This window comes from Salvelinus sp. IW2-2015, linkage group LG16 (assembly GCF_002910315.2).
Source record: "Salvelinus sp. IW2-2015 linkage group LG16, ASM291031v2, whole genome shotgun sequence".
In the NCBI taxonomy this organism is placed as follows: domain Eukaryota; kingdom Metazoa; phylum Chordata; class Actinopteri; order Salmoniformes; family Salmonidae; genus Salvelinus; species Salvelinus sp. IW2-2015.
This window is the reverse complement of record NC_036856.1, coordinates 17,450,079-17,477,691: the sequence shown is the minus strand read 5'-3', so window position 1 is coordinate 17,477,691 and position 27,613 is coordinate 17,450,079. Positions and strand designations below refer to the sequence as shown.

The 27,613-nt window shown below is 42.2% G+C and overlaps 1 protein-coding gene across 1 annotated transcript; it reads left to right on the top strand.

Moving 5' to 3' along the window:
* The first annotated feature begins 935 nt into the window (after nucleotides 1-935).
* Nucleotides 936-25,844, top strand: myo1f (myosin IF). Its single transcript, XM_024004592.2, has 28 exons — nucleotides 936-1,136; nucleotides 5,870-6,001; nucleotides 6,686-6,775; nucleotides 7,031-7,125; nucleotides 16,296-16,383; nucleotides 16,669-16,758; nucleotides 17,613-17,744; nucleotides 17,930-18,064; nucleotides 18,296-18,428; nucleotides 18,805-19,001; nucleotides 20,398-20,478; nucleotides 20,595-20,681; nucleotides 20,787-20,873; nucleotides 20,970-21,137; nucleotides 21,319-21,404; nucleotides 21,516-21,597; nucleotides 21,721-21,827; nucleotides 21,964-22,062; nucleotides 22,175-22,319; nucleotides 22,495-22,609; nucleotides 22,780-22,949; nucleotides 23,107-23,252; nucleotides 23,484-23,630; nucleotides 23,782-23,930; nucleotides 24,100-24,162; nucleotides 24,361-24,562; nucleotides 24,721-24,896; nucleotides 25,137-25,844. The coding sequence occupies exons 1-28, from the start codon at nucleotides 1,134-1,136 to the stop codon at nucleotides 25,211-25,213; spliced, it is 3,282 nt and encodes a 1,093-aa protein (XP_023860360.1). The 5' UTR covers nucleotides 936-1,133; the 3' UTR covers nucleotides 25,214-25,844.
* Nucleotides 25,845-27,613: the final 1,769 nt, after the last annotated feature.

Below are 27,613 nucleotides of genomic sequence, written 5' to 3'. Positions count from 1 at the left end.
AGCCTGCCGAAATAAAATGTTTATTAAAAGCATCACTTATCCCTTTCTCCTCAGTTTGATGCCAGAGTCAGACAGAACTTGCTAAGGCAGGGAAAAAGAGGAATTTGTACGCTTCAGTGCATTTACTGTTGTCCAAAATTTAGAAGTACTAGCAGACCACTGTCCACTGCAGTCAGTTTTTCTTGCCTTGGCCAAGGCCCGATTTCTCATCTAAATGGGCTCAGATAGCACAGAAGAAAACCAAGAGTTAGATCTATCTTTGATGCTGTATTGTTTAAAATGGGCATGTTAATATGCCATGTAAACATGTCATGTAAAAACACTTTTTAAAATGTCTCTTTAATTAAACGTTTTAAAGTTCGTTATGGGTGTAGTGCCATTCACTGCAAGCCTTTCAGATGTTAAAGATGAGAGACTAACCACCGTCTGGGTGGAGTAGTTAGTAAACAACTGAAGCGTCATGTAAAGTGAGATTGGAAATTAAACACAGAAGTGCCATCAGTTAAATTATTGGTATGTTATAGAGGGGTTATTCATGATATGAAAATACTGTCTGTATCAAAGATTACGTTTGTTATGGACTTTAACAATGTATGATATAACAGCCCCTAACAGTATCAGCATTGACTGTTAATTAGGTCTAAACATTTAGACCATGACTAAATGAAGAATTGAAAATGCAACAGAGTAGAAGTGGTATAGATATAGGATGAGTGTGTGTGTGTTTTTGTGTGTGTGTGTGTGTGTATGTTGTGTGTGTGTGTGTTGTGTGTTGTGTGTGTGTGTGTGTGTGTGTGTGTGTGTGTGTGTGTGTGTGTGTGTGTGTGTGTCTGTATCTCTGTGTTGTGTCTGTATCTGTTGTGTGTGTGTCTGTGTCCTCTTAAGTCTGTGGCAGAGCAGTTCTTGTTTCGCTCTGGGTCTGTGGGAGTATGAGGAAGTACGTTTGAACGCGTTGAATGTTAAAGTCTTCTAGGTGGCTGTTCTGTCTGTGTGACTGTGTGTGCTAGAGACTTCCTGACTGTGATGGTCGTGCTGTGAAGGGGCTAGTGTGGGATTACCGACACACACAGTCTGGACTTTGAACACCTGGTCCAGGACCGTGGAAGAAGAGGGGCACACGCACCGCCGGCACGATGGTAACACACCACACACATACCTAGACTATTGCAGACTCTCCTCACTAGGACTCGTCTATCCTCTCCATCTACTGTATATGCTGAGCACAGGCAGCTGGTGCCGCCTCAATTGGGGAGGACGGGTTCATAGTAATGTCTGGAATAGAATTCATGGAATAGCTTTGACAGATCAAGCAAATTATTTCCTTGTGTTTAAAACCATTCCATTAATTTCATTCCAGTCATTATTATGAGCCATTATGGGCCATCCTCCCCTCAACAGCCTCCTGTGATGGTTTCCTCTATCTCACAGACTTTCTGAAGAACATAGCCTTATATGTTAGGTTGAGGTCACTTGACTCAGCTGTACAGTGGGCTCTCACATTATGCCCGGATGCTGGCACTTATCACACTCTGGAGCCTGGCAACAGCTGACTTAGAACCAACGGGGAAGCACAGTGATGTTCAGTGTGTGTTCATTTTATGTCCAGATGATGAAAGGAAAATGGATAACTGTTGTCTTCTATCACTCTTGTCAACAAAAATCATACAACAAAGTGCTGCAGAACAGGAGGTAGTGGACATCAAGTAGTAGAGACTTTAACTCCTTAAATGGAGAACATGCGGTCCTTTCCTCTTTTGACTGACAAGCCCTGCTAGTATCCACTCAGGTTATAGTGAGTGTTTCTAGTCAAGAGGGATAGAAGCATTGATTGAATCCTATGTCCTCACATTTGTGTAAAAATGTGCTGTACACTATGGAGTAGTTAATAAAACTTCTCTGCCGCTGCTACAACCTGTTTTTTTCCTAACCAGAGATTGTATTCTCATGACGTTAACAAGACATGAGAGAGAAAGTACATGTAGGTATGACAATACTGATCAAAAGCATTAAAAAGAGTCCTATCAAATGTGAAAACTAGCAGTAGAGGGGACTATTGTTCCTAAGGAGCTGGGTAAGGTCTAACCCTTGCTCTTTCTTTTCCTACCAGCACTGAGTTTGCTGATAACTTTATTGAGGAAAAATGTACTTACTGAGATATGTGATATGTTGTTGTCTCACCTACAGTGGCTTACGAAAGTATTCACCGCCCTTGGCATTTTTCCTATTTTGTTGCCTTACAACCTGGAATTAAAATAGATTTTGAGGGGTTTGTATCATTTTATTTACACAACATGCATACCACTTTGAAGATGCAAAATATGTTTTATTGTGAAACAAACAAGAAATAACACAAAAAAAACAGAAAACTTGAGCGTGCAAAACTATTCAGCCCCCCCAAAGTCAATACTTTGTAAAGCCACCTTTTGCAGCAATTACAACTGCAAGTCTCTTGGGGTATATCTCTATAAGCTTGGCACATCTAGCCACTGGGATTTTTGCCCATTCTTCAAAGCAAAACTGCTCCAGCTTCTTCAAGTTGGATGGGTTCCGCTGGTGTACAGCAATCTTTAAGTCATACCACAGATTCTCAATTGGATTGAGGTCTGGGCTTTGACTAGGCCATTCCAAGACATTTAAATGTTTCCCCTTAAACCACTCGAGTGTTGCTTTAGCAGTATGCTTAGGGTCATTGTCCTGCTGGAAGGTGAACCTCCGTCCCAATCTCAAATCTCTGGAAGACTGAAACAGGTTTCCCTCAAGAATTTCCCTGTATTTAGCACCATCCATCATTCCTTCAGTTCTGACTAGTTTCCCAGTCCCTGCCGATGAAAAACATTGCCACAACATGATGCTGCCACCACCATGCTTCACTGTGGGGATGGTGTTCTCAGGGTGATGAGAGGTGTTGGGTTTGCGCCAGACATAGCGTTTTCCTTGATGGCCAAAAAGCTCAATTTTAGTCTCATCTGACTGATTCGATATGTTTGGAGAGTCTCCCACATGCCTTTTGGCGAACACCAAACATGTTTGCTTTCATAAAGCCCGGCTCTGTGGAGTGTATGGCTTAAAGTGGTCCTATGGACAGATACTCAAATCTCCGCTGTGGAGCTTTGCAGCTCCTTCAGGGTTATCTTTGGTCTCTTTGTTGCCTCGCTGATTAATGCCCTCCTTGCCTGGTCTGTGAGTTTTGGTAGGCGGCCCTCTCTTGGCAGGTTTGTTGTGGTGCCATATTCTTTCAATTATTTAATAAGGGAATTAATGTTGCACCGTGGGATGTTCAAAGTTTTGGATATTGTTTTATAACCCAACCCTGATCTATACTTCTCCACAACTTTGTCCCTGACCTGTTTGGAGAGCTCCTTGGTCTTCATGGTGCCACTTGCTTGGTGGTGCCCCTTGCTTAATGGTGTTGCAGACTCTGGGGCCTTTCAGAACAGGTGTGTATATACTGAGATCATGTGACAGATCATGTGACACTTAGATTGCACACAGGTGGACTTTATTTAACTAATTATGTGACTTCTGAAGGTAATTGGTTGCACCAGATCTTATTTAGGGGCTTCATAGCAAAGGGGGTGAATACATATGCACGCACCACTTTTCTGTTTGTTATTCTTAATTTTTTTTTTTAACAAGTAATCTTTAAAATTTCACTTCCCCAATTTTGACTATTTTGTGTCTGCCCATTACATGAAATCCAAATAAAAATCTGTTTAAATTACAGGTTGTAATGCAACAAAATAGGAAAAACGCCAAGAGGGTGAATACTTTCGCAAGGCACTGTAGCTATCTTAAAATGAATGCACTAACGGCAAGTCGCTCTGGATTAACATGTAAATGTGAGGGTGAACTGTTTAAAGAAGTTCTGTAGTATTGTCTGGAATGGAAGAGCAGCAGTGACGTGTTGAAAAGTGGAGAGGGTTTCACAAGATGTAGTGGCGAGGCGTGAGAAGGGAAGTGCAGCAGCCCTGACAGAGAGACAGAGGGGCCTGTAGTTTCTAGCACAATACTTCCTCCTCACACAGACTCCCAAGCACAGATCCGGCCCCTTGCTGGATGCGCAAACACACAAAAGATTTTCTAAGATAGCGGAGTAAGCTTACAATAAGACTTCTTTCATTGATAGATTGATTTTGGATGCATTGTCACAACTTTTTTCTGCAACAGGCTGACTCACTCACAGTAGTGAGTGAGTCACAACAGTGATGACAGATGGAATGAACTGACACTACACAGCAGCAAGTGGGCTATTTTAGCACTGGATCAGCAGTCAAATCAGCAGTTAGCTATTTAAAGCAGTCAGAACCTTGGTTTCACCCAGCTGACGCCATTTCTGTGTGCTGAGCCGAATACTTATGGATGTGGTCTGAAATGTGTGACAAACAAACAGTCTTAGTCAGGTTGTTCACATGAAAAGTGGGCATCATTCTTTACAACAGAGATCCAATTGCCGGCCCTCAAGGACTGAAGTACTGCTTGTTTTCTTACAGTATCTAATGTTCATGGTAGCTTATTTGTAATTGAATATCATTGATTGATTGGCCAGAGAGTTGACTGACTCACTGGGGTTCCAATATACATTTGTATTAGAACCTTCTCCTCCAAAGTTATCACTAGAAGGTTGAGAGAGTTGGAACTCAGACCACAGTAATCATGTTAGACCTATTTTCAGGATCCACCACACATCAAAACAAAACAGCGTTGGGAACCCAAACAAGGCTAAGATCATATCATGCAGTGTAATCCACCATCGTTGGCCAAACCTGGTTCAACTCAACTCTTTATGTGGTGATAGGGAAGTCAGGAAACTCTCTGCACGATGTGGTGGATGTCATCATCATATTGAAGGCATAGGAATGGGAGGGAAGCAGAAAATGAAAGGAGAGTCTTTTTTTTGKCAGTTACTTTAAAATGCACTACATTAATTTTGTGTAAAGAAATCACCAAACCATGGCCCAATCAAAGATTTGTATAACTAACCCAAGATAGACCACAGGATGTCGGTTCCAGTGGGAGCAAATAAATCATAGTGGGCAGAATAAGCAAGAGCTAGTGACAGCCTATTGGTGTGTTCTAGCAAGTATTTGCATATTTCTTTTAGGGAACGCCTACTCTGTGAAGCGCGTGTGTGCAATAACTCAATTCGCCCTTGCACTCCTTCTAAACAATGCAGTTGTTTGAAACTTTGGCAACGGGTAAAGTCTACAAAACTTAGTCTACTCTGTTCATAACAGATTCTAGTTTTGGAAACAGAAAACTGTATCGAGATCAAATGTTTGGGCTTCCTCTCACCACCATATTTGGGAGTGAGTGGAAACGCGAACCAGATGCTTCACATTTATACATCCTGTGAAATATCTGTCTCATTGCTCTATCTGTGGTCCAATGGTATACTTTAAACTGAGTCCCCTCCCATTCCACAGACTCCTAAAGATAGCATATTCAATAGATACCACAACTACTGGTTATCACTGTCGTAGATCAGAGTGGGAAGCAGTACTTTACAGAGATGGCCAAATTGGCATATGCTCACCTCATCTACAGAGCGTTGCCGGGTAACTGTCCTCAGCTTCCTGTACTGATAACCACAGTTAGTCACATTCTTAATGACACAGTTACACACAGAGAGACCCTGCTGCCGAGAAACTTCTCTCTGATATCTACTGGTGCACATGCCTTCCAATTACAGTTGGCCCATGCTTCCTCTGGTTTTCTATACCCCTCCTGTTTGTAGATACCCTCTCATAATGTTCTGTAACTCACATTCAGTATGAACTAGGTCATCTATAGATCTACCTGCTTTTCTCTCTGCCTCAATTACAAATAAAAAGGGTGTGCATTTCCTAACCCTGACCGTTCTCTCCTGCAGGGCAGTAAGTATCACTGGCAGAGTCAGAATGTCAAGCAGAGTGGTGTGGACGACATGGTGCTACTGTCCAAGATCAGCGAAGACGCCATCGTGGAGAACCTGAAGAAGAGATACATGGATGACTACATCTTCGTATCCTGTTTCATTGTCTGTTAGGGACCTTCCTTCATCACTTCTCACAAATGTCTCTTCAGAAAAAATACAGCAGGGAAGTACACTGTGGAGACACGACCTGCTCCCTCACACACTCTCAGACTGATGTATTTATAGGCATACACACATATACACACACAAACAAAAAACTGTTACAAATGGCTTTTAAACCATTTGAGAATTGAGGTCATTGAGGTCATTCCACTTCCCATAGCAATAGGTCCTTCCATTCTATATCATGGGTGAGCACAGCTGATGTTTGTACTCACACAGTAGCAACAACACAATAACAAACATACATACCATCCTTGCCTCATCCCCCTACCACACATATGTACTCACTCAACTTCTTCACATGCGCAGACACACATGAATGTATGCAATAATAGGACTGCACTGTTCCTCTTTTGGATGCACTTTGTGACTCAACAGCACACTTCCGTGTTTTTAGTACATATTTTACTGCACATTCGGGACTTACTTCATTCTTTGTGTGAAAAAAAGCATTATATCTGTGTGTGTAATCCAGTCCGGATGAAATTAATGTATGGTTTGGGATATTTATCTATTTGAAAAGTTTACATAAATCAACAATTTYGCTGTGATTGTTTCAATATCATATTCTGTGATTTCACCAGAAACACCCTTAACTGTCATGTGCAGACCTATATTGGCTCTGTGTTGATATCAGTGAACCCTTTCAAACAGATGCCCTACTTCACTGACCGGGAAATTGAACTCTACCAAGGGGCTGTGAGTAAACCATCCTATTGTTCAACATATACTTTGGTCTTTATACCGTATTCCCATTCACTTCCTTGTTTACCTTCATAGTTGTATATTAATCTCTCTCTCTCTCTCTCTCTCTCTCTCTCTCTCTCTCTCTCTCTCTCTCTCTCTCTCTCTCTCTCTCTCTCTCTCTCTCTCTTCTCTCTCTCTCTCTCTCTCTCTCTCTCTCTCTCTCTCTCTCTCTCTCTTGTTTTTCTGTCCATCTTTCTCCATGTAAAGGCCCAGTATGAAAACCCTCCCCACATCTACGCCCTGACTGATAACATGTACAGGAACATGATGATTGATCAGGAGAACCAGTGTGTTATTATCAGGTGTGTTATTATACCAGTGTCATAACTGCTATCTCTTTCTGCTGGCAGGCAGTATGTAGTCCTAGTTCTTCTCTGTGCCTCTCTCTGACGCACCTTATGCCTTCTCATGTGCGTCATTCTACCCAAAAACATTTACTCTCACTGCTTTTCTCAGAACTAACAAAGAACCAAAGCTCAATCAGTGTGTCATTTCCTTTCTAACTACACTGAACAGAAATATAAATGTAAAATGCAAGAATTTAAAAGATTTTACTCAGTTACAGTTCATATAAGGAAATCAGTCAATCAAAATAAATAAATTAGGCCCTGATCGATGGACTTCACATGACTGGGAATATAGATATGCATCTGTTGTTAACAGATACCTTAAAAAAATGGTAGGGGCGTGGATCAGAAAACCACTATTTGTCTCAAGCAGCGCGACACATCTCCTTCGCATAGAGTTGATCAGGCTGTTGATTGTGGCCTGTGGAATGTTGTCCCACTCCTCTTCAATGGCTGTGCGAAGTTGCTGGATATTGTCGGGAGCTGGAACACGTTGTCGTACACGTCGATCCAGAGCATCACAAACGTGCTCAATGGGTGACATGTCTGGTCAGTATGCAGGCCAAGGAAGAACTGGGACATTTTCAGCTTCCAGGAATTGTGTAGATCCTTGAGACATGGGGCTGTGCTTTATCATGGTGAAACATGAGGTGATGGCGGTGGATGAACGGCACAACAATGGGCCTCAGGATCTCGTCACGGTATCTTTGTGTATTCAAATTGCCTTTGATAAAATGCAATTGTGTTCGTTGTCCATAGCTTATGCCTGCCCATACCATAACCCCACCGCCATCATGGGGCACTCTGTTCACAACATTGACATCAGCAAATCGCTCGCCCACATGACGCCATACATGCTGTCTGCCATCTGCCTGGTACAAACCGCGATTCATCCATGAAGAGCATACTTCTCCAGTGTGACAGTGGTCATCCGTGGTGAGCATTTGCCCACTGAAGTCAGTTAGGACTCTGAACTGCAGTCAGGGCAAGACCCTGGTGAGGATGACGAGCACACAAATGAACTTCCCTGAGATGGTTTCTGACCGTTTGTGCAGAAATTCTTTGGTTGTGCAAACCCACAGTTTCGTCAGCTGTCCGGGTAGCTGGTCTCAGACTATTCTGCAGGTGAAGAAGCCTGATGTGGAGGTCCCGGGCTGACATGGTTACACGTGGTCATTGGTTATGAGGCCAGTGGGACATACTTTATTATTTGTTATTTTGATTTTATTTAATTTTGTTATTGAATATTCGAAACATACAATATACTTGCAGTGAAGCCGCTCAATAACCACATCATACCAGTCATCCAACAGATTCCCATTCAGAGCAACACACATCCAGGGTCAATGCCCTGCTCAAGGCCATGTTGACCGATCTACCACCAGGCCAAAAAACGTGAACCCGAACCCTCTAAAATCCCTCCACAGTTCCCCAATAGCTGTCTCTCAACCATTCGAGACCCTTCCCGCAGTCCCCCCCAGGAAGAAAAAACAAAATAAAAAATACAATTAATTCCATTCSCCACCCCCAAGAACCCCCCAATGCACCAACAACCAAGAGAATGAACTAAAGAGAAAAAAAGAAAAGACAGAAGAAAACAGCAAACAACAATGCAAAAAAATATATAAAAAAAATACATTTAAAACAAAGGACATCAAGGACAACTGAAATCATAACAGCAATGCCAACTGTGCATAGTGCATGTCTGGCATTATTACATGTATGTGTGTGTTCTTGTATGTGTTTATTTGAATGAGAGTGTGTGTATATGCATGTGTACAAACACCTGCACGGCATCAGCCTCAGGCAAACCGGCATTAGTTGTAAAAACACTGCCACTTAGTGTCATTCAAATGTACTTTTTATTATGATTTATTTAGACTTTTTTCCCCCCTTTATCTTTTGACCATCATTCTCTCTCTCACACAGCAACTCCACTCCCACTTGTCTCCAATTCCACATACCAACCCTCAGCTTCCCTCAGCCCATCCCATCTATCTCTGCTGGCCACCCACTTCGGGTTTCTATGCAACTCATATCTTTCAACTATACTGTGATGTTTAATGTACAATTTCAATCTATCTAATCGAATAGAATCCACAGATTGCGAGATGAAAATAAATACTTTTACTAAGACTATTAGTATATTAGTAACTGACTGACCCGGTCTCTCTAGATCTCCTAACAGTACTATTTCTAGGGCCAATTTTAGATCAAGGCTATGCATTTTCAGCCATTCCTGAACCTGAGACCAGAAACAGGCTACCTGAGGGCAATACCAAAATAAATGGTCTATTGATTCTGTATCCTCACAACAAAATCTGCAGAGCTTTGATGATTTTATGCCCCAAATATTCAACATTTTGTTGGTGGCAAGAATTCTATATATAATGTTAGCTGAAAAGCACAAAGTATTGAATCTTGCCTTGTTTTATATATCAACTCATACACCCTGTACAATGGAATCGGTACATCAAAAATCTCTTCTCAACTATTTTTTAATCTGTATGGCACAGTTGTCAACATCCTGGTCCTCAAATGAAACTGGTATACTTTCCTATTTATGCTATTTTTATTCCTCCGCCAGTTTTGATCCTTTATATTGGGCAGACAGACCAGTTCCCTACCTCCTCCCGCTGCCACCTGCCTCCTCCATTTTTGGGGCAATGCTGTAATCAATTGGTTGTACTCTTGGATTGAGCAGACCTTTCCGTACAATGCTGATAACTCCATGAAGGACATAACTCTACCATTACAATTTACAATATAATTTAAGAACAAAATACCCTTTTCAAACATCTTTCCCATAAATACAGGTATTTTATCAACCAGCACATTTGAGTTCAGCCATAATATTTGTTGTAATATTGTTCTATCTTTTCAGGGGGATGAAATTGAAATTGTAGCCTGCTCTGCAATGCTTGTTTGAAAAAGAGAGATACTTTGAAAAAAGTATCATTTTCAATTAATCAAAAATGAGACATTGTAATCTGCACAAAGGCAAAAAGGCCATTTTTAAACAATGGATGAGCTTTTCTTAGTAATCTACTTGAGAACCATTTAGGGTTCAAATAAAACTTTTGAATGAGTGAAGCTTTTAGAGAGAGGTTTAGTGCTTTTATATTTAATCATCTCAACCCACCCAATTCATATTCATTATATAGATAGGCATGTTTTATTTTGTCTGATTTAGCGTCCCAGATAAAGCGAAATATTTTTTGCTCATATGATTTGAAAAATGAATCATCAGGAGTAGGCAGCTCCATAAGTAAGTGCGTAAACTGAGATATGACTAAGGAGTTAATCAGGGTAATTTTTCCTCAAATAAACAGGTAATTACCTCTCCATGGTTGCAGGATCTTGTCTATTTTTACAAGTTTTCTATTGAAATTCATTGTGGAGAGCTTTATATGAATACCGAGTATGTCTACTTCACCATCAGCCCATTTTATAGGTAAACTGCAGGGTAATGTAAAAGTTGTATTTTTTAAGGATCCAATACGTAATATTGTACACTTATCATAATTAGGTTTTAGTCCAGAGAGTACAGAAAATGTATCTAGATCTTAAATGAGACATTGCAGGGATCTAGCTTGAGGACTTAATATAAAACTTGAGTCATCGGCATTCTAAAATTATCTGCTGAAATTGTTGCAACCCCTATTACTAGCCTGTTCAACCTCTCTTTCGTATCGTCTGAGATTCCCATAGATTGGAAAGCTGCCGCGGTCATCCCCCTCTTCAAAGGGGGAGACACTCTAGACCCAAACTGCTACAGACCTATATCTATTCTACCCTGCCTTTCTAAGGTCTTCGAAAGCCAAGTTAACAAACAGATTACCGACCATTTCGAATCCCACTTTTTCCGCTATGCAATCTGGTTTCAGAGCTGGTCATGGGTGCACCTCAGCCACGCTCAAGGTCCTAAACGATATCATAACCACCATCGATAAGAGACATTACTGTCCAGCCGTATTCATCGACCTGGCTAAGGCTTTCGACTCTGTCAATCACAACATTCTTATTGGCAGACTCAACAGCCTTGGTTTCTCAAATGATTGCCTCACCTGGTTCACCAACTACTTCTCTGATAGAGTTCAGTATGTCAAATCGGAGGGCCTGTTGTCTGGACCTCTGGCAGTCTCTATGGGAGTGCCACAGGGTTCAATTCTCGGTCCTCTTTTTTCTGTATACATCAATGATGTCGCTCTTGCTGCTGGTGATTCTTTGATCCACCTCTACGCAGACGACACTATTCTGTATACCTCTGGCCCTTCTTTGGACACTGTGTTAACTAACCTCCAGATGAGCTTCAATGCCATACAACTCTCCTTCCGTGGYCTCCAACTGCTCTTAAATGCAAGTAAAACTAAATGCATGCTCTTCAACGGATTGCTGCCCGCACCTGCCCACCTGCCCGCCCATCACTACTCTGGACGGTTCTGACTTAGAAAACGTGGACAACTACAAATACCTAAGTGTCTGGTTAGACTGTAAACTCTCCTTCCAGACTCACACTAAGCATCTCCAATCCAAAATTAAATCTAGAATCGGCTTCCTATTCCGCAACAAAGCATCCTTCACTCATGCTGCCAAACATACCCTTGTAAAACTGACTATCCTACTTATCCTCGACTTCGGCGATGTCATTTACAAAATTGCCTCCAACACTCTACTCAACAAATTGGATGCAGTCTACCACAGTGCCATCCGTTTTGTCACCAAAGCCCCATATACTACCCACCACTGCGACCTGTACTCTCTTGTTGGCTGGCCCTCACTTCATACTCGTTGCCAAACCCACTGGTTCCAGGTCATCTACAAGTCTCTGCTAGGTAAAGCCCCGCTTTATCTCAGCTCACTGGTCACCATAGCAGCACCCACCCATAGCACGCACTCCAGCAGGTATTTCTCACTGGTCACCCCCAAAGCCAATTCTTCCTTCGGCCGCCTCTCCTCTGCTGCCAATGACTGGAACGAACTGAAAAAATCACTGAAGCTGGAGATTCTGACCTCCCTCACTAGCTTTAAGCACCAGCTGTCAGAGCAGCTCACAGATCACTGCACCTGTACATAGCTCATCTGTAAATAGCCAATCTAATCTACCTCATCCCCATACTGTATTTATTTATTTATCTTGCTCCTTTGCACCCCAGTACCTCTACTTGCACATTCCTCTTCTGCACATTCTACAATTCCAGTGTTTAATTGCTATATTGTAATTAATTCGCCACCATGGCCCATTTATTGCCTTCCCTCTCTTATCCTACCTCATTTGCACATGCTGTATATAGATTTTTCTACTGTATTATTGATTGTATGTTTGTTTATTCCATGTGTAACTCTGTGTTGTGTCGAATTGCTTTGCTTTATCTTGACCAAGTCGCAGTTGCAAATGAGAACTTGTTCTCAACTAGCCTACCTGGTTAAATAAAGGTGATATAAAAATACATGGACACCTTTGTTTTTAAGCCTTGGATTTCTAATCCTCTAATGTTGTTATTGGATCTGATCTTAATAGCTAGCATTTCGATGGCCATAATGAATAGATATGGTGACAGTGGACACCCTTGTTCAACTCCTCTTGACAATTCAAAACTCTCTGAGAAGTAGCCGTTATTTACTATTTTACAGCTGGGGTTGCTATACATTATTTTTACCCATTTTATAAGAGAATTACCGAAATTGAAAAAAGCCAGGCATTTATAAATAAAATCCAGTCTTACTTTATCAAATGCCTTTTCAAAATCCGCTGTAAATACCATTCCTGGCTTCTTATATGTTACATGATGTTTTATTATTTCTAGTAGTTGTCGTATATTATCTCCTATGTAAAAAACGTGTCTGATCAGGATGAACAATACCTGGTAAAACCCTTTTAATTCTGAGTGCTATGCATTTTGCTAGTATTTTTGCATCACAACATTGAAGTGTAAGGGGCCTCCAGTTTTTTAGATAGACTGGGTCTTTATATTTTTATTTTACCAGGCAAGTCAGTTAACCTTTCTAGGACACACGTTCCGCTAGCGGAACCCCCCCACAACATTCCGCTGCAAAAATATTCCAATAAAGTCCAATACAGCAAATGAAAGATAAACATCTTGTTAATCTACCCATCGTGTCCGATTTAAAAAATGCTTTACAGCGAAAACACAACATATGATTATGTTAGATCACCACCAAGTTCAAAAAACACAGCCATTTTCCCAGCCAAAGATAGGAGTCACAAAAACAGAAATAGAGATAAAATTAATCACTAACCTTTGATGATCTTCATCAGATGACACTCATAGGACATCATGTTACACAATACATGTATTTTTTGTTCGATAATGTGCATATTTATATCCAAAGATCTTAGTTTACATTGGCGCCATGTTCAGAAATGCCTCCAAAATATCTGGAGAAATTGCAGAGGGCCACGTCAAATAACAGAAATACTCATCATACACTTTGATGAAAGATACATGTTTTACATATAATTAAAGATACACTTGTTCTTAATGCAACCGCTGTGTCAGATTTCAAAAAAACTTTATGGGAAAAGCACACCATGCAATAATCTGAGACGGCGCTCAAATATAAATAACATTCCTCTGCCATGTTGGAGTCAACAGAAATACGAAATTACATCATAAATATTCCCTTACCTTTGATTATCTTCATCAGAATGCATTCCCAGGAATCCTAGTTCGACAATAAATTGTTGTTTTGTTCGATAATGTCAATTATTTATGTCCAAATAGCTACTTTTGCTAGCGCGTTTAATACACATATCCAAACGCTTGCGCAAGTCACGCATAACATCGGACAAAAACTTCAAAAAGTTATATCACAGGTCGAATAAACTTGTCAAACTAAGTAGATAATCAATCTTCAGGATGTTGTTGTCATATATATCCAATAACGTTCCAACCGGAGCATTCCTTCGTGTCTGTAAAAGTTATGGAACGCAAGGCGATATCATGTGGAATGCGCGTGACCAGGAACTGGCAATCTGCCAGACCACTGACTGAAACACCTCCCATCCGGTCCCACATCACAGTATAAACTTCATTCAACGTTCTACCGCCTGTTGACATCTAGTGGAAGGCGTTGGAAGTGCAAACAAATCCATATCTTCCTGGGATTTGAATAGGCGATGAGTAGAAAAAACACCAGCCTCAGAATTTCCACTTCCTGTTTGGAAGTTTGCCTGCCATATGAGTTCTGTTATACTCACAGACATAATTCAAACAGTTTTAGAAACTTCAGAGTGTTTTCTATCCAATAGTAATAATAATATGCATATATTAGCATCTGGGACAGAGTAGGAGGCAGTTCAATTTGGGCACGCTATTCATCCAAAGTGAAAATGCTGCTCCCTATCCCTAAAAAGGTTTAAGAACAAATTCTTATTTTCAATCACAGCTTAGGAGTGGGTTAACTGCCTTGTTCAGGGGCAGAATGACAGATTTGTACCTTGGGGATTCGATCTTGCAACCTTTCAGTTACTAGTCCAACGCTCTAACCACTAGGCTATGCTGCCATCTGGGTCTTGTTTTAATAATAGAAAAATCAGACCTTCCTGCTGAGTACCTGACAGACTACCATTTCTATATGAGTAGTTAAAACAATCTAACAATGGAGCTTTTAGTATATCAAAAAATACTTGATATACCTCTACTGGTATGCCATCAAGCCCTGGGGTTTTTCCAGACTGAAAGGATTTAATAGCCTCAAAAAGTTATTCCTCTGTAATTTGGCCTTCGCACTGATCTGTCTGTACATTTGTTAATTTTCCATTTTTTATATTATTTGGAAAGAATTACTTAGCATAATCTTCATTCAGTGGGAAAGGATGAGACGGAAAAGAGAACATCTGCCTAAAATAATTAGGTTCCTCTTTTAAAATATCATTCGGAGAATCATAGATGACTCCGTCTTCAGTAACGAGTTTCTGCAAATTATTTTTGTTAGTCTTGTCTCTTTAGCCAGAAACTGCTTTTTTATTATTGATGAATATTGAATTGAATGACCCCTGAAGGTACATTTTAAGGTATCCCAAACAATAAGGAGATTTGCTGAACCTATATTATAATGAAAAAATTCAGTTATAAATTATTTTCTCTTGGTTAAGAATAAGTCACTAGGTCGAGGTTTTTTAGTCTCCAAATATCCACTATTTCTAATGTGTCCATAATATTTGTGATTTCCTTAAGGGCACGGTGATGATAGTTTGTAGAGTGATTACCTTTACGGTCCATTGAGGTACTTAACACTGTGTTATAGTCTCATACCATAATGATTAGATCATAAGTTCAATAAATTGGTATAAATATTTTCTAAGAACTGTGGATCATCCTGATTTGGACCATATAAATTAATGAGACAAATCTTTTTTTCGTCCACTTTCATATTCAAAATGTTTGTTAATTAATATCATCACACCCTTTGAGTTCCTTTGTCCATGAAATAAAATTATTTCACCACCCCATTCCTTTTCCCACTCAACTTCATCTAAGGATGTAGAGTGAGTTTCCTGTAAACAGTATACGTTAAACAGTGGGACATACTGCCAAATTCTGTAAAACAACGTTGGAGGCGGCTTATGATAGAGAAATTAACATAAAATTCTCCGGCAACAGCTCTGGTGGACATTCCTGTAGTCAGCATGCCAATTGCACGCTCCTTCAAAACTTGAGACATCTGTGGCATTGTGTTGTTTGACAAAACTACACATTTTAGAGTGGCCTTTTATTGTCYCCAGCACAAGGTGCACCTGTGTACTGATCATGCTTTTTAATTAGCTTCTTGATATTCTACACCTGTCAGGTGGATGGATTATCTTGGCAAAGAAGAAATGCTCACAAACAGGGATATAAACAAATTTGTGCACAGAATTTGAAAGAAATAAGCTTTATGTGCATATGGAACATTTCTGGGATATTTTAGTTCAGGTCATGAAACATGGGACCAACACTTTACATGTTGTGTTTATATTTCTGTTTAGTATAAAAGAAACAGAAACTCATGTGCAGCCATAGATCACCTTCACAACAAGTTTCACAAAAAGTTTTTTTGATACAGTGTAAATTAGAGGGTTATCATTAATATGGCTGTATGTTTTGTGTGTGTTGTGCCAGTGGGGAGAGTGGAGCTGGGAAGACTGTGGCTGCAAAATACATTATGGGTTACATCTCCAAAGTATCAGGAGGAGGTGATAAAGTGCAGGTATTACCTTCTATTACTACTATTACCATTAGCATTACTATTACTACTATTACCATTACCATTACTATTACTACTATTAGCATTGCCATTACTATTACTACTATTAGCATTACTATTACTACTATTACCATTACTATTACTACTATTACCATTACTATTACTACTATTACCATTACTATTACTACTATTACCATTACCATTACTACTATTAGCATTACCATTACTAATGACTGTGAAGGAAACTGAAGTGCTGTGTTGTGATGTTTCTCTGTATGTGTCTCTCAGCATGTGAAGGACATCATCCTCCAGTCCAATCCTCTATTAGAGGCCTTCGGCAATGCCAAGACTGTCCGCAACAACAACTCCAGTCGCTTTGTGAGTGATACGTACAGCAATCAGCCTCCCTTCATCTTGTTCTTCCTCCTCCTCTCTAGACACTGTGTGTGGGCTAATAAAGTAAGACTGATACTCTAAACTGATCATTTCTGCTAGTTCTGTGCTAACTATTCTTATAGACACTGTGCACAGAGGCTGTTGTTTTTCCTGTGCTCTACCAGAGGTGATCTGAATTCTGCAGACTATATACCCACAGCAGCAGTATGCAACAGCCACCTTTCACCCTCTCCCCTTTCCCTACTGCTGAGATCCTGAGATGTTAGCCTCAACTCCTAACCACATCCACATGCAACCGTGCAGGCTTTGTAGCTGAGTGCATGTCACCTCTGGGGTTTCCTGCCTCTGAGGTGCCCAGCTGTACTGTAGGCCTCTATTATAGAAGAACAACACAATGAGATGAAAGAGCTTGAGAAGACTGAGATGAGGTGAAATCCTGGGTGGGGTCAACAGCTGTGTAGTAATGTAAATATATTATTTTGTGGTACATCTTGTGGTACAGAGCATTAGTACATCGCGTGTCACTGCTCTGATAATTCCATTCTACCAATACATAGGGCCACATACCCATTCCCATTTAAATACGAGTCATTTAGCAGACGCTCTTATCCAGAGCTACTTACAGGAGCAATTAGGGTATAGTGCCCTGTTCAAGGGAACATCGACAGATTTTTCACCTAGTCCGTTCAGGGCTTCGATACCAGCTCTCTTTCGGTTACTGGCCCAACGCTCTTAACCACTAGGCTACCTGCCCCCCGGACCACAACCACAAAGTCAGAATAATGAACCATGTCTAATTTGAGTGATAGGTTTTTGTGTGTGTTCTGATCTAACAGGGTAAGTACTTTGAGATCCAGTTTAGCAGAGGAGGAGAGCCGGACGGTGGTAAAATCTCCAACTTCCTTCTTGAGAAGTCGAGGGTGGTGAGCCAGAATGAGAACGAGAGGAACTTCCACGTCTACTACCAGGTCAGTCAGGCACCGAGCTAGGCCAGCAGTAACTTAACAACCCACAATGATAATGTGTTTGACTTTCTCACCCTACAGCACAGATTTAACGGTTCTGTAGGGTTTCATAATTGGGTGCGAATTGTTGATGTGTAATTCATGTGCTGTAACTTTCAGTTGTGTTTTGTCTGAACTGTTGTATTTAGCTAATAGAGGGAGCCAACCCCCAGCAGAAAGAAGCCCTGGGCATCATGACTCCAGAATACTACTACTACCTGAACCAGTCTGGGACATACAAAGTGGACGGAACTAATGACAGCAAGGACTTTCAGGAGACAATGGTACCTTACGCCATCAGGGCTTAAAACAGAGTACACATTTTTTTTTCTTTATTGAGACATCACAGAAGCGCTGGGAACAAATTGACACTCATATTTATATTCATAATACAGGCTTATATTAGCTAAATATACTGTTCTATTGTGTTTTCCCAGTCCTTGTGTGTTGTCAGAGCCAGCAGTAATGGAGCTCTGTACAGGACCATAGACATCAGTGTTGAGTTTTGTCCACAGGAAGCCATGAATGTGATTGGGATCCCGGAGGCCTACCAGGCTCAGGGGCTGCAGATCATAACAGGAATCCTGCACCTTGGAAACATCAGCTTCATAGAGGCAGGCAACTATGGGCAGGTGGAGAGCACTGACTGTGAGTGGGAGAAGACAAACATGCCTAATACACACACATGCACATGAACACATGCTCACAGAGCTCCACACAAACACATGCACACAGAGCTCCACATGAACACATGCACACAGAGCTCCACATGAACANACACAGAGCTCCACATGAACACATGCACACAGAGCTCCACATGAACATATGCACACAGAGCTCCACATGAACACATGCACACAGAGCTCCACATGCACAAGTAAGCATCAATGCAACTGTCCCCATAAGGTGAAAAAACATTAGAGAGGGATAGTCACCAAAACACACTTTTGCCATAATGAAAGCAGGAATTCATGTATTTTGCTCAGGTATTCTGTTTGTTCTGTATGTTTTTCCTCCCTYCCAGTGCTTGCCTTCCCTGCCTATCTGCTGGGCGTTGACCCAACGCGTCTGCAAGACAAACTGACCAGCAGAAAGATGGACTCAAAGTGGGGTGGAAAGTCTGAGTCCATCGATGTGACACTCAATCAAGAACAAGCCACCTATACCCGAGACGCCCTGGCCAAGGCCCTCTACACACGACTCTTTGACTATCTGGTGGAGGTCAGGGACAACTAAACTCAGCAAAAAAATAAACGTCCTCTCACTGTCAACTGCGTTTATTTTCAGCAAACTTAAWGTTTAAATATTTGTTTGAACATAACACGATTCAACAACTGAGACATAAAACTGAACAAGTTCCACAGACATGTGACTAACAGATGGAATAATGTGTCCCTGAACAGAGGGTTCAAAATCAAAAGTAACAGTCAGTATCTGGTGTGGCCACCAGCTGCATTAAGTACTGCAGTGCATCTCCTCCTCATGGACTGCACCAGATTTACCAGTTCTTGCTGTGAGATGTTACCCGACTCTTCCGCCAAGGCACCTGCAAGTTCCCGGACATTTCTGGGGGAATGGCCCTAGCCCTCACCCTCCGATCCAACAGGTCCCAGACGTGCTCAATGGGATTGAGATCCAGGCTCTTCGCTGGCCATGGCAGAACACTGACATTCCTATCCTTCAGGAAATCACGCAAAGAACGAGCAGTATGGCTGGTGGCATTGTCATGCTGGAGGGTCATGTCAGGATGAGCCTGCAGGAAGGGTACCACATGAGGGAGGAGGATGTCTTCCCTGTAACGCACAGCGTTGAGATTGCCTGCAATGACAACAAGCTCAGTCCGATGATGCTGTGACACACCGCCCCAGACCATGACGGACCCTCCATCTCCAAATCGATTCCGCTCCAGAGTACAGGCCTCGGTGTAACGCTCATTCCTTCGACAATAAGCGTGAATCCGAACATCACCCTTGGTGAGACAAAACCGCGACTCGTCAGTGAAGAGCACTTTTTGCCAGTCCTGTCTGGTCCAGCGACGGTGGGTTTGTGCCCATAAGCAACATTGTTGCCGGTGATGTCTGGTGAGGACTTGCCTTACAATAGGCTTACATGCCTTCAGTCCAGCCTCTCTCAGCCTATTGCGGACAGTCTGAGCACTGATGGAGAGATTGTGTGTTCCTGGTGTAACTCGGGCAGTTGTTGTTGCCATCCTGTACCAGTCCCGCAGGTGTGATGTTCGGATGTACTGATCCTGTGCAGGTGTTGTTACACGTGGTCTGCCACTGTGAGGACGATCAGCTGTCTATCCTATCTCCCTTAATTGCCTACCGTCTGCAAGCTGTTAGTGTCTTAACGACAGTTCCACAGGTGGATGTTCATTAATTGTCTATGAACTGTAATTGTAAACCCTTTACAATGAAGATCTGTGATGATCTGTGAAGTTATTTGGATTTTTACGAATTATCTTTGGAAGACAGGGTCCTGAAAATGGGACGTTTCTTTTTTTGCTGAGTTTACTATACACTGCAATGATACACACACAGACACAAATACAGTAATGGTGACACGTCCATTTCATACTAATTAACTCTCCTCTCTCTTCCTCTCCTATTACCAGGCAATAAACAAAGCCATACAGAAACCTCATGAAGAATACAGTATAGGAGTACTTGACATATATGGCTTTGAGATATTTCAGGTGAATGGTATATTAAATACATAGACATGTACATCTCTGATCTCTGATGGGATAATAAGACCAGACATAGCTATGTGATAACATTGTCTTCAATCTGGATGTGTGCTTTCTGGCAGAGGAATGGGTTTGAGCAGTTCTGCATCAACTTTGTTAACGAGAAGCTACAGCAGATATTTATTGAGCTGACACTGAAGGCTGAACAGGTACAAACCACTCTCAAATCTCAACACTTTTAATTTCCTTTACGAGGTGTCTTGGATGTTGTGATAATTATATTGGCATTATCTATCTCTCTATGTTTCTCCCAGGAAGAGTATGTTCAGGAAGGCATCAAGTGGACACCAATTGAGTATTTCAACAACAAGGTTGTGTGTGACCTCATCGAGAATAAGTTGGTGAGCCCAAAATGACAATATCTCAATGCAATTTCCACAAATGTGTCTTTATTCTGCATGTGGCTACCACGCTAAATGTCTAACAATCCACTCCAGAACCCGCCAGGCATCATGAGTGTGCTGGATGATGTGTGTGCCACCATGCATGCCAAGGGTGAGGGGGCAGATGGCACCCTGCTCCAGAAGCTCTCTGCGGCGGTGGGCACTCACGAACACTTCAACAGCTGGAACTCTGGCTTTGTCGTCCACCACTACGCAGGCAAGGTGGGTACCAGGAGAGGACAAGTCTTCTCATGCTCAAAACACATAGAAGTAGACACTTCTAGGCTGAGGTAGAAAGGAATGTTCCATCAATGGGAAGTGGGTAGGTAGACATGTGRGTGAAGGAAGTGTGAAAGTTGGTGTGAATGTTTATATTTACACATGATGTCTCATGTCACCTCAGGTCTCCTACGAAATAAATGGCTTCTGTGAGAGAAACCGGGACGTGCTTTTTAATGACCTCATTGAACTCATGCAGAGCAGTGAACAGTACGTAGGCCTCTATCTTTACCTTAACAGACACGTGTCTCAAAACAACCAAGGCTTGAAAATAATGTGGGAGAGGTCAATGAAATGTTGTCCTCCATCTTGTTCCCACAGTGACTTCATCCGCAGCCTCTTCCCTGAAAACCTCAACACAGACAAGAAGAGCAGGCCCACTACTGCTAGCTCTAAGATCAAGGTAACTGTCCCCACTCTACTGCCAGCACTGTGGTTCAGTGGCTGAGTGGAACAGTACACCCATAGGTTTGAGGTTATTAGTAGCTACATGGTGGTACATCCATCTCTTATGTTCTCTCTGCAGAAACAAGCCAATGATCTGGTGAACACGTTGATGAAGTGCACCCCCCACTATATCCGATGTATCAAACCCAACGAGACTAAGAGACCCAAGGACTGGGAGGAGAGCCGGTGTGTCCCTATTACACCCCTCAACAGACACCAAATATCCAATAGCAGAACATTCAGAGAATTCAGCAGGGAGTTGGAACRTTAGAAATGGAACATTAGAATAAAGGGGATGATGAAACTATGTGTGTGTGTTTAGGGCCAAGCACCAGGTGGAGTACCTTGGGCTGCGGGAGAACATTCGTGTACGTCGAGCCGGCTACGCCTACCGCAGAGTCTTCAATAAGTTCCTACAGAGGTGAGTCTTATTTACTCTTAGGTGTGTGTCCTTCAGTGTCTGCTTTGTGTCCTCTCAGTGTGTGTGTGTATGCCCCCCCCCCAGTGCCTGACCCTCTGTGTGTGGCCTGCAGGTATGCCATCCTGACGGCAGAGACGTGGCCGTGCTGGCAGGGGGGAGAGCAGCAGGGGGTCCTGCATCTCCTCCGCTCTGTCAACATGGACACAGATCAGTACCAGATGGGGCGCTCCAAGGTCTTTGTCAAGGCCCCAGAGTCGGTAGGGGCCCACATAGGTCTCCCTGAGAAAAGTGCTGTTTCTTTTATCTCAATGGGTCTTCCCAGTTTAAATGAATATATGAAATATATTACAAAAAAGGTGTGAGGTATTCATCTATATACTGTAAAATGGTTTCTTTGATCAAAKCATTCCCTCTCCCCTCCGTCTCTCCTAGCTCTTCCTATTGGAAGAGATGCGGGAGAGGAAATTTGACATGTTCGCCAGGACCATCCAGAAGGCCTGGAGGAAGTACATCGCCAGGAGGAAATATGAACAGATGAGGGAGGAGGGTAAGTGTGTCAATGATCCTAGAGGGGTGTGTGGGGATGAAACAAGGAAGAAATATGAATATACATAAATCAATGTAAATACAGAAAATGAATATACAGCCATGAATATGTCCTTGAAGGTTCTTACTTAAAATGACCATGAACTCCCCTCTCTCGCATGTTATCCGCAGCCTCGGACATCCTGTACAACTCTAAGGAGCGGAGGAGGAACAGCATCAACAGGAACTTTGTTGGAGACTACCTGGGCCTGGAGCAGAGGCCTGAGCTCAGACAGTTCCTGGCCAAGAGGGAGCGAGTCGACTTTGCAGACTCGGTCAACAAGTTTGACCGCAGGTTCAATGTGAGTCTACCTGTCCCTCCCTTACAGAGCGGTGAGGAAAAGAGAGCCAATGCCGGGGTTAACAACACAACATGGKGTTAACTTCTTCCATCTTCCATTTACACACACTCATTCTCACTCTTATTCTTTCTTTCCCCCTCCCATTTTCTCTCTCCAGTCCATCAAGAGGGACCTGATTCTGTCTCCCAAGGGTATCTACCTGATAGGCAGAGAGAAGGTGAAGAAGGGGCCAGAGAAGGGACAGATAAAGGAGGTGTTAAAACGGAAGCTGGAGTTTGAGAGCATCCACTCTGTCTCTCTCAGGTAAAGGGTTTTTCTCCCTGCTAGACTTAGAATAGCATATAACAGTCCAGTATGATGTACCATTGGGAACTTTTGTGGTCAGTGTTGTCATTAATAAACAGGAACTGATCACACAGGATATGTAAAAAAATAACTTTGCTATATCGGCCTACTGTGTGTGACACTTCTTGTCTTCTATCAACGGCAATCCCTCACACCTTTCCATTTCTGCCTTTCTCCCTCTCCCTGTAGTATGAGACAGGATGATTTCTTCATCGTGCATGAGGCTCAGTATGACAGTCTGCTAGAGTCCAACTTCAAGACTGAGTTCCTCAGCCTGCTCTGTAAGCGCTATGAAGAGGTGACCAAGAACAAGCTGTCTCTCTCCTTCAACGACAGGTATGACTACACACATACTGGATAGGAACAGCCTCGCTATATGACTCTCTATGTGTGGTCTCCATAGTTTAGTTGATCGAGTTAACTTTGGATGAAAGCATCTGGTAAAATGGATCATATCATTCATGTCCACTGTTGTGGCTCTCTATAGACTGGAGTTCCGGGTGAAGAAGGAGGGCTGGGGAGGAGGGGGCACCCGTGTTGTGGTGTTCCAGAGGGGACAGGGAGACCTGGCTGAGATCAAACCAGCTGGAAAGACCCTCACCATCAACGTGGGAGATGGCCTGCCAAAGACCTCCAGTGAGTATCAGGAACAGAAAGAATTACATACCCGAAGTGGAAAAGAGACATAGATATAGTAGATAATGTATAGAATACTAAGTCTGACTCAATACAGTGTACAGTATATAATATATCCTGTTAATCCTAATATGTCATAGTTTAAAACTCTACATGTTTATTTTGTCAGAGCCCACCAAGAAGGGATTTCCACAGAACCATGGAGGAGGCAGGAGTCAGCCTCCCAGCAGAGGTAAACTCATTATTTGGTCCAGATATGTTCCTACGTCATTGGCAGGCCTCACTCCATGAACATGGACTTGCAGTGCTCACTATGAACTGTGTACCACCACTGTGATAATTATGTTGAGATATTAGAGGTCTTAGTGTATGAATGGTATACAATTTGTCTTGTGTTTTGATGGTATCTGTGTTCCTCTTCTTTRACTAGGGCACCAGAATGGTGCACCCAGAGGTAGAGGTGCTCCACCGCCCCAGCAGCCAGAGCATACCTACTCCATCCCCCAGAAACAGAACCGGCCCCCCAGCGCCGCCCTCCCCAAACTGGGCTCCCTGAATACGAGACGAGGCTCGGTTCAGACTAAGCAGGGGAACCTGGACTTCCTCAACGTGCCTGACCAGGGCGTGTCTGGGTGAGCTGAATAAACTGAGCACACAGTGGGTATTCACAAAATATACTATCTGCAGTGAAGGGTTGGAGTTGGGCTCTCATCTCTCTAATCCCCCCCCCCTCCTCTCTCATCTCTCTCTCTCTCTCTCTCTCTCTCTCTCTCTCTCTCTCTCTCTCCAGAATGCAGAGGAAGAGGAGCATCAGCAGCCAGCGGCCACCCCCGGCCCCGTCCAGCCGGCCCAAGGCCCAGCCACGCCCCACCGGCCCGCGTTGCCGGGCGCTGTACCAGTATGCTGGCCAGGACACAGACGAGCTCAGCTTCGACACCAATGATATCATCGACCTGCTCAATGAAGGTGAGGAACACGTAGGGAAGGAATAGAATAGTACTCAATTCTCTATTTGTTAAGAAACTGTGTCCATCTCAACAATGGAAAAGGGTGAGAAGAAAGAGGCGGAAGAGACTACACAGTGCTATTATGCTTTAAGTGCTGATCCCGAATAAGCTCACAGCATCAATTCATGCTCAGACCTGTATTGGATGAGTTCTAAGACTGTACTGTGTATGGAGTCCATATCTCTGTGTTCCCCTGCAGATGCATCAGGCTGGTGGAGAGGCAGGTTTTGTGGCAAGGAAGGACTCTTCCCTGGGAACTATGTGGAGAAGATCTGATTACTGCCTGTCCTGTGGCCCAACAAACAATGTATACAACAGACATGACTATCCACTGTAAAGCAATGGTGAATTGCATGTAAGCCTAACAGTAATTACAAGAGATATCTGATTTATAAGCGTATCAATAGAATCATCACCAGTTCTTTATAATATCTGCACAACAATATAAGTACAGAGTAAGATTAATGTTGGAAAGCTAGCTGAAACAGAGAACCGTGACTTTCTTTTACCAGTTTCACAAAAGAGGACAGCTTTGAGGTGCTAACTCAAAATAGGATGCAATGATTTTATGCATATTATTTAAAAAATTGCTTTGTGATAACTGTGTAACAAATGTAATGTCATCAAGTGTAGAAAAAAAAGCATCCCAGAAATTCTGATTTTGTCTTTGAGTAAATACTACCTTTAAAGGGGCAATCAACAGTTTCTACATCAATTTTTTGACTAATAAATTAATGATATGCACCCATTGATTCCTGAAAAATATAACTTATAAATGCCTCATGAGCTTAGTTTAACTGTCATACCCCATCAGAACCCAAAATGTAAGCTTGTTTACCCCAATGTTTGTAAACAAAGAAAATGTAAACAAACACTATACAGCCTTAAAACATGGTTCAAACTATCATTTTGCTATCTTGGATGGTCATTCCTTGCACCCATAGCTCTGTCTATGAATTTTTGTGATTACATTTCTCCAGCCTGATCCCTCAGCTTTTTACCGAACCTGGGGTGTGGAAACTGCTTTGATATTGTTTCTACTTATGATTGGCGCTTTAAGCAACCACTGGGAGGTACCGCTGCACCATTTCCTTGTCTTCAATTCGGGCAAGTCAATGTGCACTGAGCATAAAGTCTGACTGATGTATGATAATATACATGGTTATTTGATGTTATAAACTTGTAATTACAAATAATAGTTCTGCTATGTTGAATTCATTACAAAACTAGTTTATGGGTTGTAAAATAACTTCACCTTGAAATTAACAAATGAACAGAGAATTTATATTTTTGTCAAGTGGCAGTGGTCATAATATAGACAATTATTATAGATACAGAAATTATTGATATACTGTTTTTGTCTCCTTGACGCAATGTGTAACTAAATGAAACTGAATGCTTGAAGGCCACCTCATTCTTATATCATGTTTAGCTATCAATAATGACCCCTGGAATGCACCCTTGTTTTTCAAAGTCTCATAACCCTTGAAGAATGCTGTCGTCATTATGGCTATGAATGATGTGTTGTCAGGAGAGAGTGCAGTAGATTCTTCTTCAGCTGGGAGGACTGGTCCAGCAGGTGAGCACTGACTGAAACTGGGAGCTTTACATGTTAAGAATGGAAATGCTAATCCATTACAATGTTCAATGTGTGGATGCAGTTTATAGTTGTTTTTGGAACAGTTACTGAAGCATCCAGCAGGTGATGGTTCCATCTTTGACAAATTATGTTGTATAAAAACATGTCTTGACAATATGAAGTGTTGAATATGCATAGTAGAAAAGTGCATACAGTGTATTCAGAAATTATTCAGACCCCGTGACTATTTCCACATGTTGTTACATTACAGCCTTATTCTAAAATGGATGAAATAGTCCCCCCCTCCCCTCATTAATCTACACACAATACCCCATAAGGACAAAGCAAAAACAAGTTTTTTGGAAATTTTGCAGATTTATTAAAAATAAAAAAATAAAATATCACATTTACATAAGTATTCAGACCTTTTACTCAGTACTTTGTTGAAGCACCTTTGGCAGTGACTACAGCCTGGAGTCTTCTTGGGTATGACGCTACAAGCTTGGCACACCTTTATTTGGAGAGTTTCTCCCATTCTTCTCTGCAGATTCTCTCAAGCTCTGTCAGGTTGGATGGGGAGCATCGCTGCACAGCTATTTTCAGGTCTCTCCAGAGATGTTCGACCGGGTTCAAGTCCGGGCTCTGGCTGGCCCACTCAAGGACATTCAGAGACTCGAAGCCCCTCCTGCGTTGTCTTGGCTGTCTGCTTAGGGTCATTGTCCTGTTGGAATGTGTACCTTTGCCCCAGTCTGAGGTCCTGAGTGCTCTGGAGCAAGTTTTCATCAATGAGCTCTCTGTACTTTGCTCCGTTCATCTTTCTCTCGATCTTGACAAGTCTCCCAGTCCCTGCCGCTGAAAAACATCCCCACAGCATGATGCTGCCACACCCATGCTTCACCGTAGGGATGGTGCCAGGTTTCCTCCAGATGTGACGCTTGGCATTCAGGCCAAAGAATTCAATCTTGGTTTCATCAGACCAGAGAATCTTGTTTCTCTTGGTCTGAGAGTCTTTAGGTGCCTTTTGGCAAACTCCAAGCGGGCTGTCATGTGCCTTTTACTGAGTGGTTTCCGTCTTGCCACTCTACCATGAAGGCCTG

Coding starts and splice junctions, on each gene's coding strand:
- myo1f (XM_024004592.2), top strand. Junction 17,745..17,929: donor ACTTCCACGTCTACTACCAG/GTCAGTCAGGCA, acceptor TGTTGTATTTAG/CTAATAGAGGGAGCCAACCC. Junction 21,828..21,963: donor AAGGACTGGGAGGAGAGCCG/GTGTGTCCCTAT, acceptor GTGTGTGTTTAG/GGCCAAGCACCAGGTGGAGT.